A 17,855-nucleotide genomic window follows, 5' to 3' on the forward strand; every position below is an offset into this window, starting at 1 on the left:
TCCATATAAATTCGTGTAACATTGTTAAAACAGAAGTAAGAAGCTAATACCTAGACAGAGGCAGTATTGGAGCTGAGGCAGAACACCTACAAAGCAAACGAAACTTAGCAGAAAACAGAATCCAGAGCAAGTGAGCTTGGATGATTTAATGAATTGTGCATGAGTGGGGGTGGAGTGCTCCAGTTACAAAGGTAGCACGGAAAGAGCACACACACACACAGAGAGAGAGAGAGAGAGGAGAGAGAGAGAGAGAGAGAGAGAGAGAGAGAGAGAGAGAGAGAGAGAGAGAGAGACTCCTGAGGAAGAAACTTTGGCCATGCGCTTTAACCGCTTTAATGCCCTCAAATGGGGTGCCAGGCACTGATTCCTGGAAACACAAATGCGATGGGAAGTGGGAAGCTCTGTTTCGAGGGCTTAAGATTGTGATAGGAAACTTCTAAGAAAAGACTAACGTGGCTGGAACGGGTCGAGAGCTCTGTGTCCCTGGGTTCTTTTTGTCTAGAGCCTGGCAATTGAACTTACAGAGGCCTCATTCCCTGCCTGAGGGGGCAAAATGTTCTTTCCCTAAGAAAGTAAAAGACATTGAAGGAAAAAAATGAGATCTGAGCCTAAGAGAGGAGGGAGCCTGGGAGGAGCTGGAGGTGAGGTGTGGATGCCACCTTTTGGCTTTCTTAGCAGTCTCAAGGTCAGACTCCACAGTGCTTCGCAGACTTTGTTTCCAAGTTCTAACAGCTGTCGCCAACCTTTCTTGGAGAAGGTCCTCAGTATAACCACCCGTATCATCCACAATGACAAATCAGCCACACCTCGCCTCAGACTTGTGCCTGATGTAACATTGCATGAGAGCCAAGAAACCCAGAGTAGACAACACACAATTTGTAACCTGAGAAACACTTGGGTGTGGATGGTGGTACTCGTGGCAATGAAAGAAATTCTAAGGGGCGTTCAGAGGCGCTACATGTGCATCTGTAGGAATTAAAGGCAGAGTATGCTAGGCACTGGACAAACAGCAAAGACAAGATCCATTTCTGGTCCTCAAGGAGGCTACTGATCAGTGAGAAAGTCTAAAACTCATAATTCATGGATATTAAGGATGCTAGATCTCAAGAGGAAGGTTTTTAATTCATAGTTTCTCCTCACTGTGCATTAATTTGATGGATAACATTCAATAGGATTATAATGTAACATTACGTTTGAGTGTTGGGTCTCATTCATTTTTTTAAAAAGATTTATTTATTTATTTTATGTGTATGAGTACAAGATGGCCATGAGCCATCATGTGGCTGCTGGGAACTGAACTCAGGGCGGCCCCACTCACTCTGGCCCTGCTCGCTCAGGCATAATACACTGTAGCTGTCTTCAGATGCACCAGAAGAGGGTGTCAGATCCCATTACAGGTGGTTGTAAGCCACCATGTGGTTGCTGGGATCCGAACTCAGGACCTTCAGAAGAGCAGTCTGTGCTCTTACCCACTGAATCATCTCGCCAGACCTGGGTCTCATTCATTTTCTATGTTCTAAAAAACATAACATTTGTCCAGTAATATTTACTGTAATATCGCATATGCCATTTTCGACAGTCCCCAGACTGTTGTAAAGGGTACAAAGATGATTAGATGCAATCCATAATCTACAGGGACACAGAGGAATCTAACATAAATACAAATAAACAAGGGCTGTGGCAAAGATGATGATACTAAAACTAATGGAGCCTCAGAATTCAAAGGAGGAAGAAGTGGAAGAGGAGGTGGTGGGAGAGAAAGAAGAGGGGGAGGAGTGTGCCAATGTGGGCAATTTAAAAGTTCACATTCTCACCAGAGTAGGAAACCAAACCATTTACAGGTGCACCAAAAAGCATGGATTCAAAATCCCAGGTAAGCCTATGATTTTATTACATATAGATAGATGATAGACAGACAGACAGACAGACAGATAGACAGATAGACAGACAGACAGATCATAGTTCTGGTGCTGAATTTCTCTGAGCATCTACAAAGAGACAATATAAGAGAAAGCTGTGTAAAGCCCAAACCATATAGTGCACTTTCCACGTTAATGTCTTTCTCTTTTAAATTCCATCTCAGAAACATTGGAAAGGGGTCAGAACAAGAGAAAAAGCAGCAAGAGGAGAAAACACACACAGGGGCTGATGGCGGTATTCAGGGCTGAGGAGAAAACACACGCAGGGGCTGATGGTGGTATTCAGGGCTGAGGAGAAAACACACGCAGGGGCTGATGGCGGTAATTCAGGGCTGAGGAGAAAACACACGTAGGGGCTGATGGCGGTATTCAGGGCTGATAGCAGTCTTGAGAAACGATCAGGGAGATCGTTTGTACCTTAAAAACATCTTCCCCCTCTTGTCACAACTGAAAGTGAGCAAGGAATATGGTCCCACTTAAAGAGAATTTTAGTTTGTTTTTATGGAGAATCTTTTCTCCATCCTTCCACTCCAACTATTACATGCCATTTAATTCATTTTGGATATAATTATTTTACTCATCCAATCTCACAAAACATAAATAACACTGTTCAAAATGTGGCTCACAGACTGATATTCAAGTGAACTCGCACCAGAATGTAGATCAATTATGTCATGAAGCACAGTTTGATTCAGTCAGTGATGGATTTTCCTCGTGAATGGAGCAGTATATAAATTGACATTCTGGAAGAAGTGCCTTATCTCATTCTAGAATAGTCACAGCTCTTAGTCTGGCTACTTGGAGCACTCAAGAGTATTGAGTCACTTGCTAAACAGTCTTTGACCAACCAGACCGGTGGTTTGTGGTCAGTTGACAGCAGAGGAGTTCCCGACAGATCTGTGTCAGAGAACTCCCACAGATCCTTGTGGTCAACCATATGTATTTGAAAGGTGACATCACATCTGACTCAGCAGAGTAAGGCCTTGTGCTTCATAAGATAGGGTACTTTTATTAAATAAAGAATGAAGTATATAGGCTATACACAATGCCAACCACAGAAATCCATAATGAATACCTTGCAGAGACAGGCATAGAAATAAAGTATACTCAACACACAATTCAATAAAAATGAAGCCTACTTGTGACTATTTCAATAGTATATTTTTTTGATGCTGTGAAGTACTGTTGGCCTACACAGCTGGAATGGTACAGCCTGAGCTACACAGCTGGAATGGTACAGCACAAGGCTCTACCCAAAAATGCAGCTAGCGACCCGTACTGGCTGGTTTTGTGTGTCAACTTGATACAGGCTGGAGTTATCACAGAGAAAGGAGCTTCAGTTGGGGAAGTGCCTCCATGAGACCCAGCTGTGGGGCATTTTCTGAGTTTGTGATCAAGGTGGGGAGGGCCCATTGTGGGTGGTGCCATCCCTGGACTGGTAGTCCTGGGTTCTATAAGAGAGCAAGCTGAGCAAGCCAGGGAAAGCAAACCAGTAAGAAACATCCCTCCATGGCCTCTGCATCAGCTCCTGCTTCCTGACCTGCTTGAGTTCCCGTCCTGACTTCCTTTGGTGATGAACAGCAATGTGGAAATGTAAGCTGAATAAACCCTTTCCTCCCCAACTTGCTTCTTGGTCATGATGTTTGTACAGGAATAAAAACCCTGCCTAAGACACTACCTGATCTTGAACTCTCCAGTCTAGAACCATGAACTTGGTAAACTCTCTTTTCTTTATGAAATTATCCAGTTCCATGCATTCTGTTATAGTAACAGAAAACAGATTGAGCTCTCTCTCCCTCCTCTCTTTCCGCTACTGCCCCCCTCTCTCCCTCTCAATTAAACCTCTTACACGTGGAAGAAAAAAAAGCAGACTGAGAAAAGCATTCTACACACTAAAATCTAAATCATTTTAATTGTGAAAAATGGGGGTTACTTATTGTCATGTCCTCTACCATGACCCCAGGATGTGGCATCCAAATCCTTAATCTCTATTTCCAGTGACACCTGGAAACTTCAAGCTTTCCCAAAGCTGTACCAGCTTAATATTGAGATTTTTCAAAGCCAACGTCTGTGTAGGTGTGGTCATAAGGTTTTACTTAGTGTGTCTGTAACTAGTCACCTAAGAGAACCCACCCCTGTGGAGAACATTCACACACGGCTTTCAGTCTGCTCAGTGTCCCAGACAATCCAGAACAGGACCGTAAAATCTCAATCACAGACAAGTGTTGCCTGCTCTTGCTTCATAGAGCCAATCATCACTTTTGAAAATCCTTGTTTCTGCCCTTCCTGTAATTTCCATCAGATACCCATGTTCAAGAAGAAGTGCTTGTTCAAGAAAGATTTAATTTTCAGTCATGATGACAGCTAATAGTTACAAGATGCCAATCTCTATTCAGCGTATGTACTCACTCACCTCACAATAACCCGGTAAGATAGGGCCTGCCATCACTCATTCAGATTCTATGACTGAGAAAATTGAAAAAAAAATAGTAACCTGCCCCAGGCCTCATAGCTGGCAGAACAAAAGCAGTAAGAAAAATCTCATTCTTGTCAGCTCTGATCTACAATGCCAGATGCAGACATTTGAGAGGTTGAGTGGTTGAATAAATGTTCATAATGTCCTACAGGCTAAACTTGAGCCATTCCATTCCTGTGAGGAGTGTGCTGTCATCCTGGTGTGAGGAGGGAAGCCCACAGTTACTCATTACCACAATCTGGATCTGTCTGCGCACTGGGTGATGTCACCCAGGAAGGTGGTGACCTTACAGGCTGAGCAAGCAAGTGTGCTTGTTTCTCCTCCATGGGTGTCTGTCTCCTGCCATCGCTTCTCTGAGCTCTCCGAAGGGACGCACAGAATGACAAAATAGCCACCATCTATAAATACAGAGATACAAGCTTGCATCTTCTCTTTTCTGCCTTTCAATAGCTTCAAGTACGGCTGGATGTAGACGTTCAAGCATCAGGATCTGGTATCCCTCCATTTGTTAATCAAGCAGCTTCTCCTTTCTGTGTCTCCTGATAACTTCAACTCCAAAGGCAAACTGTATGCTTCCTTTCCAGTCACTCACACAACAATACCAAGACTTTGTTTTGTAGTACTAAGGATTGAGCCCAGAGTCTTACATATGTTAGTCAAGCACTCTGCCACTGAGCTGCTCCCCAAATTTTTTGTGTTTTTTTAATTTTGAGAGTCTCACTAGGTTGCCTTGTAAGCAATGTCCCACCAGGCTACTTTATCATCATCATCATCATCATCATCATCATCATCATCATCATCATCTTGGGTTTTTTTGAGACAGTCTCACTGTGTAACCCTGGCTATCTTGAAACTCAAAAATCCGCTTGCCTCTGCCACCAAGGCCAGCTTAACCAGTCTCCTTTCATCTGCCTGTGGAGGTTTATTCTGCCTGGTTAGGTAGGGCTTTGGTGCTTTTGATGTTTCCCAGACAGAATTAAACAAATGTTTTTACAGTTTAACTTTTTAAAAATGTATAATCATAGCTGGTCGATGGTGGCACACATCTTTAATCCCAGCACTCAGGAGGCAAAGGCAGGAAGATCTCTGTGAGTTCAGGGCCAGCCCCGTCTACAGAGTGAATTCCTGGACAGCCAGAATCATACAGAGAAACCTGTCTCAAAACACAAAGAAAAGTGTATAATCATAAGGTTCCAAACAAAACATAGTAACGTGCTCATCACCTATGATTAAATAGTCATGAAGCATGGGTAATCTTCAATGCGGAGCTCCACCCCACCTCCCTTTTTTGGTCATTTTGAAGCAAATCTCAGGTAGCCCACACTCTGTGCATACCCGTAGCTCTTAAAGATAGAAGAACACTGCTTTGTCTTCTTTTCAGAATGCTGGGCGCTGGGAATCAGCACAGAAACCACTCAGACACTGATCTCAGGCAACTAGGGATGGTTTATTGAATAACACACCCCAAGACTGATGGATCCGGGGTTGGGGTATTCAGCTGTGGCAGGGTCTAATAGTCATGTCTTAACTTGTCTGCCAGGATAGGACTTGTCCAACATCCATGTCTTAACTTGCCAACAGGATGTCAGTTCCCAGGGCAGGAGGTCTTGGGAACTTAAACTTTACTGGACCACTACTCAAAATGGAAGTCTTATACCAAATAGTTTTTTTTTTTTATTTTGATTTTTGAGACAGGGTTTCTCTGTGTAGCCCTGGCTGTCCTGGAACTCACTCTGTAGACCAGGCTGACCTCAAACTCAGAAATCCACCTGCCTCTCCCTCCCAAGTGCTGGGATTAAAGGCATGTGCCACCACCGCCCGGCACCAAATAGTTTCTTATATTGGTGCAGGTGTCTCTCTTATGTTGGGGTCCATCCCAGGGACAGCTTATACCATAAAAGCTTATATACGGGTGCAGGAAGTACTACTGAGTAGTTGGTTCTGGTCCAAGCTTATTGTGGGTAACTATACAAAGTAGTTCTACTGACTTCTATCATGATTGATTTCCTAAGGCACAGAACATACAGAGTACGCAATCAATCTTGGCCTTAGAAAGTTTCCTAGTGGCCGGGCGGTGGTGGCGTATGCCTTTAATCCCAGCACTTGGGAGGCAGAGGCAGGTGGATTTCTGAGTCTGAAGCCAGCCTGGTCTACAGAGTGAGTTCCAGGACAGCCAAGGCTACACAGAGAAACCCTGTCTCGAAAAACCAAAAAAAAGAAAAAAAAGAAAGATTCCTGGTAACAGCAGAAACATATGAGAAAGTTTCCTTAGAATGGCAGGCTGAATGGCCTCTTCTGGGATGTCTGAAGACAGCTACAGTGTACTTACATATAATAAATACATAATTAAAAAAAGATTTTATAAAAAAAATGGCAGGCAGGCCAGGTAACAGTTACCTAGGCCTTAATATTCCATCTAGGCCTTAATATTTTACCTAGGCCTTAACATAGAATAAGCCATATATCATCACCACATTGGAAACTAGGTAGCAATAGTCTCTTAGTGTCATCGAGCATTCAGTCAGTGTTCATGTTTCCCAGTTGTCTTCATTTTTTTTTTTAAAACCAGGAAATTGTTTGAAACAGACCTCAAATGAAGCCCTGCACTGTAATTGGCTGATGAGCTTTCCCTTGCTGTTCACTCTGTGGCTTCTGTTCTAGTTTCGTTCCTGTTGCTGTGACAAAATATTCTGACAAGAGGACTTAAGGGCCACAGAGTTTATCTAACTTACAATTCTTGGTTATAGTCCATCATGGCAGAGGAGACAAGGCAGGAACTCAGGGCAGCTGGTCACAGCACACTGAAGAGCAGAGAGAGAACTGCGTACATGCTCACTGGCTCTCCTGCCCTCGGCTGGATACTGCCACTCTTATACATCTCAGGACCCCCTACTTGAGAAATGGCATTGCTCCCAGCAGGCTGTGGCATCCCATATCAATGAATTGAGATAATCTATCAAAGACCTGCCCACAGGCCAACCCCAAGGTAGACAAGCTGACTGTCTTAGAATTTTATTGCTATGAAGAGACACCGTGACCTCTTACAAAAGAAAACATTTATTTAGGGCTGGCTTACAAGTTCAGAGATTTAATCCATTATCATCATGGCAGAAAACATGGTGGCATGCAGGCAGACATGGTGCTGGAGGAGCCAAGGGTTCTACGTCTCGATCTACAGATAGAGGATTCTACATCTCGATCTACAGACAGCAGAGAGCCAGTTAGCCCGTCTTCAGTATCTGTACCTCAAAGCGGGCAGCCAAGACACACTTCCTCCAACAAGGCCACACCTCCTAACTTCCTAAACATTCCAATTCACATCCGTGGGGGCCATTCTTACTCAAACCACCCTGATGTCACTTCCCAGGAGATTCTAGGTTCTGTCAAGTTGACACTTAAAGCTGGCCATCACAGGATCCTTCCCTCTTTCTTTCTTTTCTTCTTTCTTTCTTTCTTTCTTTCTTTTTTTCTTTCTACTTTTTCCTTTTTTTCCTCATAAAAACAAATCAACAAATCTTTGTGGCCTAGTACAAGGATGGATGTTAAGGAAACTCTGGTGGGCCCTTTACCAAAATTGAGAGCCAATATATCACAGCGACCACGCATGATGATGAAAGGCCAGAATTGTGGAGTCAAATTGCTTGGGTTTGTGACATGTCTTCAATCTCTGTGCCTCCATTTTTTTTTCATCTTTAAAATGAGGGTGACTGTGCCCTCGCCCTAGCCTGGTGCAGGCTGATTTAGACCTTGCTCTGCCACAGCTAGCCCACCTAAGGTAGAGCTTTCTGAGATAGGAGAAGTCTATTGTCCTGAAGGTGTTTCTGCACCTTCCTACAAGGAGCCACCAACTGCTGTGTTACTGAGTCTGCCTGCCTGACAAGTTCCTGATTAGCAACAAGATGCTGATGAGGGGATGAGATCCTGGCCTTGAGGGGGATGGGTCCCCTTCCCTTTATACACTCACACTCCTAAGTACACATTGGGCCTTGATCAGAAACGTTTGTCTTGGTCTCATTATTTCTCTGGCCAGCCTTTCCCCACTTCAAAACCCCAGCTTTCCGTTCAGAAAACCCGGTTCTCGAGCTGCTGGCAGCTACAGGTGACAACTACACTTAGCTCAGTGAGTTGTTTAATAATGAAGAGACTTCATGTATGTCTAATTCTTAGACTAGAGTAAACAAAACAGAGATGAGAAAACTGAGTGATAACAAAACTGACTGACCCAAGGTCTCCCAGATAATTGGTGACCTGGCTTGAGCCAGAACATTGATTTATTCCATTGGTTTAATACTTAGTTGTCATGACCAGGTTGTTATTGCCATTCTTTTGTTAGATCTCTGAGGTTTCTACAGACCTCAGTCTCCCACTCCACAAAATGGAAGAACTGGACTTGTAGCAAAGATGACTGAACCTCCTTTAGTAGAAATCCCAAAGCCAAGAATTAAGCTCTCTACTTTTAATACTTTAATAATGTCTTTCCACTCTGGGCAGCTTCTCCTGTTAGCCTACCCATCATACCATGTCAAGTAAGTAGGCAGTTTGATGAGAAAACAAAAGTAATCACTTGTTTATTTGCTGACATGTGCAGGACTGAAGAGTTCTTGTAATTGAACAATTGAGACAGGCACCATCTGTTCACAGACCTGTGATGATGAAGAGGTATCCACCAGCATGCTCGCCCCATCATCCCTTCCATGAACCATACGCCCCTAGATCAGCTCACATCACAATGGACTTTTCGAGCAAAGTCACCTCTTTTCCCTCAACACCTCATCTCTCGATCTCATTGGCCTGTGGTGCCAAGGAACACTTCAGTAACAACTGCAGTGGTTGATGCCCTGACAGGCTCTAAAGGGAAGTCGGAGCTTCAGGTAAAGTCGGTCCCAACCACGGGGTGTTTATATCCCTTCAAAGACCATCTGCTCCAGCCACAGCAGAGCCTCCTCAGCTTGACTCACAGGCATCCATGCTCCCAGACACAGCCATCCCGATCCTCACAGCAGCTTCGGCCATTACTCACCATGCCCTGTGGGGGTGCCCCTCCCAGGCAGGAGCAGAACTTTCAGCCTAATCCTGGTGCAGAGCAGGTCACCTTTGCAGCTCTACAGTCAGGCTACAGAGTAGGCCTCTCTGCAGGGTGAAGTGGGTCTGTCCTCGAAGGCCCCCAAAGCTACAAGGGGACAAAGCAGTTAAGTGTCCTGAACGCCCCACCCCACCCCATCAACAGTCCAGTTTCCATTTCAATTCATATTCAACTTGACTATTAAAATAAACTACATGGCCCAGAGATGGCTCAGAAGCCACATGGCAGGACAAGAGAATAATTCCCACAAGTTGCCTTCTGACCTCTACACAGCCAAATGCACACACACACACACACACCCATACACACACACATACACCAGATAGATAGATAGGTATAAAAACATTTTTAAGATTTTATTTTTAATAATTTTAATTATGTGTGTGTGTGTATGTGTGTGTGTGTGTGTTTGTTTGGGTGTGTAGGTATGTGTATATGAATGCAGGTATCCATAGAGCATAAAACCAACATTTGATTCTCTGAAGTTTAAATTATAGGAGGTTGTGAGCCACCTGATAAAGGTGCCAGGAGTCGAATCCAAGTCCTCTGCAAGACCACCGTGCACTCTCAAGCCTTGAGCCATCTCTTCAGCCCCCCAAAATTAAAGCTAAATAATCCTATCAATTAAAAAACAATTAAAGAACCTATTCACCTAAACCATGTTGTAGTCAAACCAAGTATCTTGGGCTGGAGAGATGGCTCATTGGTTAAGAGTACTGATTGCTCTTCCAGAAGTCCTGAGTTCAAGTCCCAACAACCACATGGTGGCTCACAGCCATCTGTAATGGGATCCAATGCCCTCTTCTGGTGTGTCTGAAGACAGTGATGGTGTACTCATATACATACATACATGTATACATACATACATACATACATACATAATCTTTAAAAAACAAAACAAAACAAGTATTTTCAGGAATCTTTTGAATTTCTTGAAATTCCAAACACATTTTTAAACTACCAGGGGAGAGAGAGAGACTGAGAGGTGTTAAGCAGGGAATTCACTGTGAGATTCTCTCCAGAACATATGCCTGACCTCCTTGGAAGGATATGCACCCAAGGGAATAGGTTCAGGTTACCCCTTACCCAGATTCTCTGAAGAAAGTGTGAGATGTCCCAGACATGACATCATTGGCAAAGAGACACTTGGTGGTGGCCTTTATTATCTATAAATATCAGGGTTTATTTAGGAGCAACTGATTTATTAAATGCTTTCCTGTGTGCCTACATGTTTTATATTAACAAACTGTCACATGTTATTTGAGCTCACTTAGAAGCTAGCTCCATGAGATGAGCAGCTAGTGTCCACCTGCTTCACACACAAGCATGTTTGCTTCAAAGTGTGCTCTGAGATCTTCTGCTGTGTCTGAAGACAGTACAGTGTACTCGCATTAAATAAATAAATAAATAAATAAATAAATAAATAAATCTTTTTAAAAATGCTGATGAAATCACTGGTCAAAGCAGTCTTTTGAGTGATGGGATGTTTTGGCAAACACAACCTCCTAAGAGATCACATTATGAATTGAAGTTATGATAATTTAATTTAAAAAAAAAGAAAGAAAGAAGCGCAAACACACCCTAACAGGACAGTTAGGATAGCGTAACAGGATAGCGTTTGTGTCAACGCTTCTGTTCAATGCTCTCCGAGGGAGGTCCTTGCTATAGTTCAGATTTCCAATGTTCCTAAACGCCCATGTGTTAGAAAGCCTTGGTCCCCAGCCTGGAGCACCACTGGCAGGTGGTAGAACCTCTACCAGATGAAGACAAGTAAATGCAAGTTAGGTCATTGGGGATGGCACCCTTAAAAGGAATATAGGGACCCTTAGTCCTTCCCCCTCAGCTTCCTGGTCGCCATGAGATGAGCAGCTTGTGGCCCTACAATGATGTTCTCACCACAGTCCAAAAGCAGCAGAAATAGCTGACCAAGGACTTCTCCAAACTGATAAAAATACTTTTTTTTTGGTTTGAGGCAGCATCTGACTCAGTATGCTGCTTAGGCTAGTCTAGAACTCATAGGCTCAAACCTTCCTTCCACGTCAGCCTCTCAAATATTTGCAATAATAGGCTTGTAGCACCCGGCTGGACAGAACAGACCATCAAATGGCAAGTGAGAAAAGACAATGATATTAGAAAGTTATGGGTTTTGTTTTTTCTAACAAGAACCAGCCTCTTAATACTTGTGACCACTTCCTGTTACTCTCACAACTGAAACAATCGTCTCAGGAGACTAGCCAAGCACAGATGTGTCAGGCTATGGTGATGTGAATAAGAATGGCCTCCATATGCTCATAAATTCCAGTAGTTAGTCACCAGGGAGTAGCACTATTTAAAAGAATTAAAGGGATTAGGAGGTGTGGCCTTGTTGGAGGAAGTGTGTCACTGGGGGTGGGCTTTGAGGTTTCAGAAGCCCATGTGGAGCCTAGACATCTCTGCCTATAGATCAGTACGCGGTTCTCAGGTACTGCTCTAGTGTCTACGGGCACACTGACATGCTTCCTGCCAGGATGATAATGGAATAGCCCTCTAATACTGTAAGCCAGTCCCCATTTAATGCTTTCTCTGTAAGAGTTGCCTTAGTCTTGGTGTCTCTTCACAGCAATACAATGACCAAGGCACATATTCGTCTCACAAGCAGGTTGGTGACTTAGAAGAAAGTCTAGAAAGTAGACTTATCAAGTTATGTCCCAAGTTTCTTCATTTTTGTTTAAACAGTGACCATAGTGGCCACAAGGAAAGACACTTTTCTAACGATGGCCTCCCTGTATCTTCCCTCATGGGCAGACAGAGCAGAGAAGAATCAGACACTTGGGTCAGAATCTAACAGCATCCTCTTCAAACACCTGGATCAGGAAATCTCTTCCCTCATGATTTGCTCCAGGAAGTCTAGCTATATGGTGAGGAGCTAAGGTAGTTCTTTTCTGCAGGGGGGAGGGGAGGTTAAGGGGAGGTTGAACGAGAATCACTCTAATAGGATCATACATTTGAATGCTTGATCTGAAGTTGGTGGAAGTGTTTGGGAAGAATTAGGAGGTGTGGCCTTGTCAGAGGAGGTGTGGCCTTGTCAGAGGAGGTGTGTCATTAGGGGTGGGATTTGAAGTTTTAAAAGCCCACACCACTTCACATTAGGTCTCTCTCTGTCTCAGGCCTGTGGATAAGATATAAGCTCTCAGATACTGTTCCAGCACCATGCCTGCCTGTCTGCTGTCATGATTCTCCACCATGGTAGTCATGGGCTCACCATCTCAAACTGTCAGTCTAAATAAACTCTTTCTTTTATAACAGTGGTTCTTGACCCTGTGGGTTTCGACCCCTTTAGGAGATAAAAGATCCTTTCACAGGAGTCCTATATCAGATATCCTGCATATCAGATATTTACATTAGGATTCACAACAGTAGCAAAATTAGTTATAAAGTGGCAGTGAAATAATGTTATGGTTGGAGGTCAGGGGGGCTTACCACAATATGAGGAGCTGTATTAAAGGTTCACAGCATTAGGAAGGGTGAGAACCACTGTTCTATAAGCTGCCTTGGTCAAGTTATAGTGTTTTGTCATAGCAATAGAAAAGAAACCAAAATACCTTTCCTTGCAGCTGGAGAGCCGTGGTTACAAGTGAAGAGAAGGCAGTGAGGTGGGGAGTGTTTGGAACTGACAGGACAGGGAAGGTAAGGTGGCTTCACTCACTCCAGAAGAAGAGAGATGCATGACGTTTGCCTGGCATTACCAGAAGCTTCAGGTTGATGAAGACTGTCTGGTATTTCCTTGAGAGTTTCTTACTCTCCCACCACAGGTCCAGGTGGTTGTGGTCCACTATGCAAATGCAAATTGCCTGACTCAGGCTGCTGCCAACTCACTCACTCTCCTTTAAAGCAGCCTTGGGTCTAGTGCAGTGAGTGCTCAGGGCAGAAGCCATGGCTCCTGGTTTCCACTTCTCCTGGTTACTGGTTGGCTGGTTGGTGGTAACTATGGCAGAAGGTAAGCGTCTGAGTTTTTACCTACTGTATGTGGGTTTTATAATTAATAGCATAGGGGAAAACAAATGTGGCTTCCATGGTTACAAATTTCCATACATTGGAAATGTTTATATTTGCTACCACCAGCCTGTGCGGATGAAATGAAAGGCTGGGTTTGGTCATCTGAAGACCCAGATCCAAGTCTTAGCATCACCTCTGTGATTTTAGGTTATACTTGAGCATTATATGTGATTATGCATTGTTGTGGGGCTGGAGAGGACCATTGAGCTATATGCAAAAGCCTCACATTAAAAGCACTGCATGCTATTGTTGTTACTGCGGTTATCGAGCTAACAGTCAACGTGGAATTACAGCACTGTCCGCTTCCTTACGTCCCCAGCAGCCAGCTGTGTATGCTGAGTCTTTGTTTATTGCTTTAATGAATCATACCTGATGAGCTGTGTCTTGGCCCTACCAAGGTGAGCAGATTTCCTGAGGCTGACTAACTTCTCCCTGGTTCCTATTCTGTCCCCTCCCCACCACCCTGCAGCCCCCTGCCCGTCACTAAACCTGCAGACACTCTGATCATTGACATTGGATTTCAAGGCCCTACCCAAGGGAAGATATGGAAGATAGGAGAAAAGGAAAAGGAAGGAGACTGGGACTCTGCATCTAGTATTTGTTTCCATAATTGACCTTAATTGCGGAGCTAGGTGCTGTTCAGTGAAGATGGATCCAGCGTCAGACAGAGCCTCAGACAGAGCCTCTCACCCCCTTACATGCCCTGACCTAGGAAAGCCTTTCAAGGGGTTCAGTGAGACTCCGTCTTCCAACATTTTCTCTGCAGTCATCACACACTGTTTGAGACAGGCTGTAGACAGGAAGAGACATCAGAACTTGTTGTTAGATCCCCAGAGACCCCCTAACCCAGATCCTGCACAGACTACAGCCATCACAGGGCAACAGTTCCCCAATTCCCAAGACAAGGTTATGGATATGTTCTGAAAAAGAGGCCACCCCCTTTCCAGTTTATAGGGTGCATGTAGTCACAGAGCAAATTTTGTTACCTTCTCTTGTTTTGTTCTCTCAGGGCTTTGAAAATAGTTAAATAGGTTATAAGGAGATTAGAGATTTCAATTATTTATATCTAAACATAGCCTTTGAGGGCTGGACACCGTAGTGTGTGCCTTTGATCCTGGAACTCAGAGGCAGAAGCAGAAAGATATCTGTGAGTTCAAGGCCAGCCTAGTCTACATAGCAAGTTCCAAGTTGGACAGGCAGTGTTACATAGTGAGACAATGTCCCCAAACAAACAAATAAAAATGTCATTTGAAAGGTGAGATTTGGTCTCTGATCTTGGCAGCACAGATTCTAGGTCATTACTCATTTCTACTTGTCCTGGGACTGACTACCCACTAGGAAGGATCACATGTGTCCCTATGCCCTTCTCCCTCCGTGGCAGCGGCTGCTCCTTTCCTGCCTCACATCTGCTCTCTGCAATTCTGCTTCAGAGTAACAGCATTTAAGTGCTACTGTAATATCACATTTACAAGTCTCTCTGGAGACACATTATTGTAAAATAGATAGTTTTTCTCTGACATTTTTGGATTGCCACAGCAATCTGTACCTCACCTCCAATGTGCTCCATGCTTCTCTATTGCAGATCTGTCTGTCTGTCTGTCTGTCTGTAGTCTCTTTCCAATCTTCAGAGGCAGGCAGTGTATCTTTGTCATCACAGCATTTAATTCAGCACCTGATCTGGGATGTGCACACTGTTGAACCAACGTAGAGCACCCTGAAAGGGAGAGAGGGTACTGTAGGGTGTTTTCTGGGCTCTAAATTCTTTATTTTTCAAGTGGTGGATTTGACAAAAATAGCAATCGTTCTCGGTGTCCACAAAATGAATTAAGCTACAGTTATTATGAGTCAGTTAACCACAACATTGGTATTTCTTTGTGGTTAAAGTCTGAATGGGCATGGGAATTCTAAGACTCTAGGTGCTCTGTAAGGAAGAATGGCATGGGTAGACCCAGGCTCACTGCTGTAAAAATCACTACGGTTCTCTACAAAACAGCTCTCGACTGCCCAGATAAACCACAGAGCACAGGTAATTATAAAAAGATCTTCTCATCATTACCTCTTTTTTAAAAAAACGAGCTAGTTTTGGAGTATGTTATAAATTTCATGTCTAGACTATAATAAGCCCATTTAAAATTGATATCCAAACTTCAAACAATATTTTGGCTTGTATTATACAATACTATAATTTTAAATATAAATTATTATTTAAAACATTCTAAGGCAGGGATTAAATTCTCGCTGAGTACCACAAAACCCCCGAGAAGATCAGGTAGTGTCTGCCTAATCATTTAGTGATACACCAAGTATTCAAGGATAACATGGCCATCCAAGGAGTGTTTCAGGTGCTGAGAATATGAGCAATGACCAGCAGAATAAACAATCCCTCATCTTCATAGAATTCCTAGACTTATAGTAATGATGTCCTACCCTTACCTTAATGCATAGGTCATATATAAAATATAAACAGATTAACCTAAGAAATGAAGCTTGTGCTGCTAAGAATTCTTCTATAACATTCGCAACCTTAACAATTAACAATAATGATAGCTAACTTACTAAATGGGTACTATGCAAAGGGAAACTTCCAGGACTATAAATATCTTATTTTGGATAATTTCATAAGCCCATTGGATAGGCCATATTATTCTTACATCTTTCAAATAAGGAAAAATCCTCAGGGGTGAGAAGATCTGCCCATAGTCACAGAATTAGAAGCAGGGAGCTTGCCTCTGGAATATCATGCTGCCCTGCCTCTCCAGCTGATTTTTAGCCAGCATTCAAATATGTGACCTACTTTGGTCTTACTAAGTTTTCAGGATGCTTAGTTTTGATGTACAGTGCCTTTGCTAGTATGTCAGTGTGTGACCTGTGGGAAATATGCGTTAATCTTCACACTATCCTTAACAGGAAGGAACATAGAAACTTTTGCTATTAAAGAAATGGAGCTTTCTCTCCACTGATTTAATTCTTCCACAGACCCTGGGGTAAGGGAGTCGGTAAGATGGTCTGGTGGGCATTTCAGCATGGCTTATAAGTACGATGCTGGTGGGCCAAGGCTGCTATGGAAGTTTTGCAAGTGGCTATCACTCAGCCTCCAGGTAGGGAAGATCTCCCTAAGGTCTGGCTTGGGGACTATAGGAGAGGTCCAGGGCAAGAAGTAGGAATTGGAACTCTAGGCATCGGGAACCAAACTTTAAGCCCAGAAATATTAAGGACTTTTGCCAAAACAGCATTTTGGGGTAGAGGGGATACAACTGTTTAACTGTTTGAATGGGTACAAAGTTTACAGCCCTCTTTAACAAAAGAAGAACCTAAAATGTTATTGGCAGATTGCCCACTCTGAAATGCGACATTAGGTTACTTTAAACGGGGAGAATTCTTCAAATAAATCAAGATGGAAATTTTCAAGGCAGTTTGAGGAGAAAACAAAGATAATGACATCAGGAAGTGAGCAGAATGAGGTGGGCGGGGTCGACTGAGCCAGGGGAAGAAGCCAGATAGCATCAATTCATGTGGACGGTCTTGACTTTGTCACATGAGGCAGATTGCCAAACCAACTCCTAAGGCTCCTACACTCCATTTTTACTTTATATGTAGGGGTGTTTTGCCTGCACACCCCCTGTATGCCTGGTGCCCAGGAGGACTAGAGGAGGGTGTTAGATCCCCTGCAACCCAATCGATAGTTGTAAGACACCATGTGTGTGCCGGGAATCACACCCGAGTCCTCTGGCTGAGTAACCAGTGCTCCAGATACGGTTCTTACATTTTAGACCACTTGTGTTTCTAATCAGTAACCCAATATGTCATCATGTGGTTAGCTTGCTGGGATAACATCAAAACATGCTTCTATGGTCTTGTTGACTGTCCTGAGTCGCTGATAGAGAGCTGCGTGTGGATTCCCAGAAAAGAGCACTAAGCTAAATACCTCAGCCTGGTAGAAAAATCTGCTGCATGTTCTAGCACCAATCCCACCAAATGGGATTTACAGATCAGCTTCAGGCATCAAGAAACAAGATGAACCTGGGCGGGTGGTGGTCAGTATGTTTATAAAGTGGGATAGTTCACTGGATGGCAGAGCCCAAGGCCTTGCTGAGCCTGACCTAATTGCCAGCTGTCAGGATGAGACTTCTTAGCAAGGCTAACTTCTCTCCTAGTGGCTAGATTCTGGGTATATAAAGATTCCATGTTATGAAAGTTAGGAATTGGGCTGGCAAGATGGCTCAGCAGGTAAGAACACTGACTGCTCTTCCGGAGGTCCTGAGTTCACATCCCTTCAACCACATGGTGGCTCACAACTATCCGTAATGAGATCTGATGCCCTCTTCTGGTGTGTCTGAAGACA

At 43.6% G+C, this 17,855-nt stretch overlaps 2 protein-coding genes across 3 annotated transcripts in view; one reads left to right on the forward strand and one right to left on the reverse strand.

Annotated features, from left to right (window-relative positions):
* Positions 1 to 13,390: 13,390 nt before the first annotated feature.
* Positions 13,391 to 17,855, forward strand: part of Odaph (odontogenesis associated phosphoprotein) — a 7,102-nt gene continuing 2,637 nt past the window's right edge. The window contains exon 1 of the mRNA XM_031391101.1: positions 13,391 to 13,454. Within this exon, the coding sequence (XP_031246961.1) occupies positions 13,391 to 13,454 (64 nt within the window). The remainder of the gene's footprint in view (positions 13,455 to 17,855) is intronic.
* Cdkl2 (cyclin dependent kinase like 2) overlaps positions 13,820 to 17,855 on the reverse strand; it is a 55,715-nt gene continuing 51,679 nt past the window's right edge. For both annotated transcript variants that reach the window (XR_004123925.1, XR_004123924.1), the window contains exons 14-15: positions 15,065 to 15,227; positions 13,820 to 14,303 (exon numbers count right to left, since the gene is read on the reverse strand). The gene's annotated coding sequence lies outside the window, so the exon portion shown is untranslated. The remainder of the gene's footprint in view (positions 14,304 to 15,064; positions 15,228 to 17,855) is intronic.

Source organism: Mastomys coucha, unplaced genomic scaffold (assembly GCF_008632895.1).
Source record: "Mastomys coucha isolate ucsf_1 unplaced genomic scaffold, UCSF_Mcou_1 pScaffold22, whole genome shotgun sequence".
NCBI classification, from domain to species: Eukaryota; Metazoa; Chordata; class Mammalia; order Rodentia; family Muridae; genus Mastomys; species Mastomys coucha.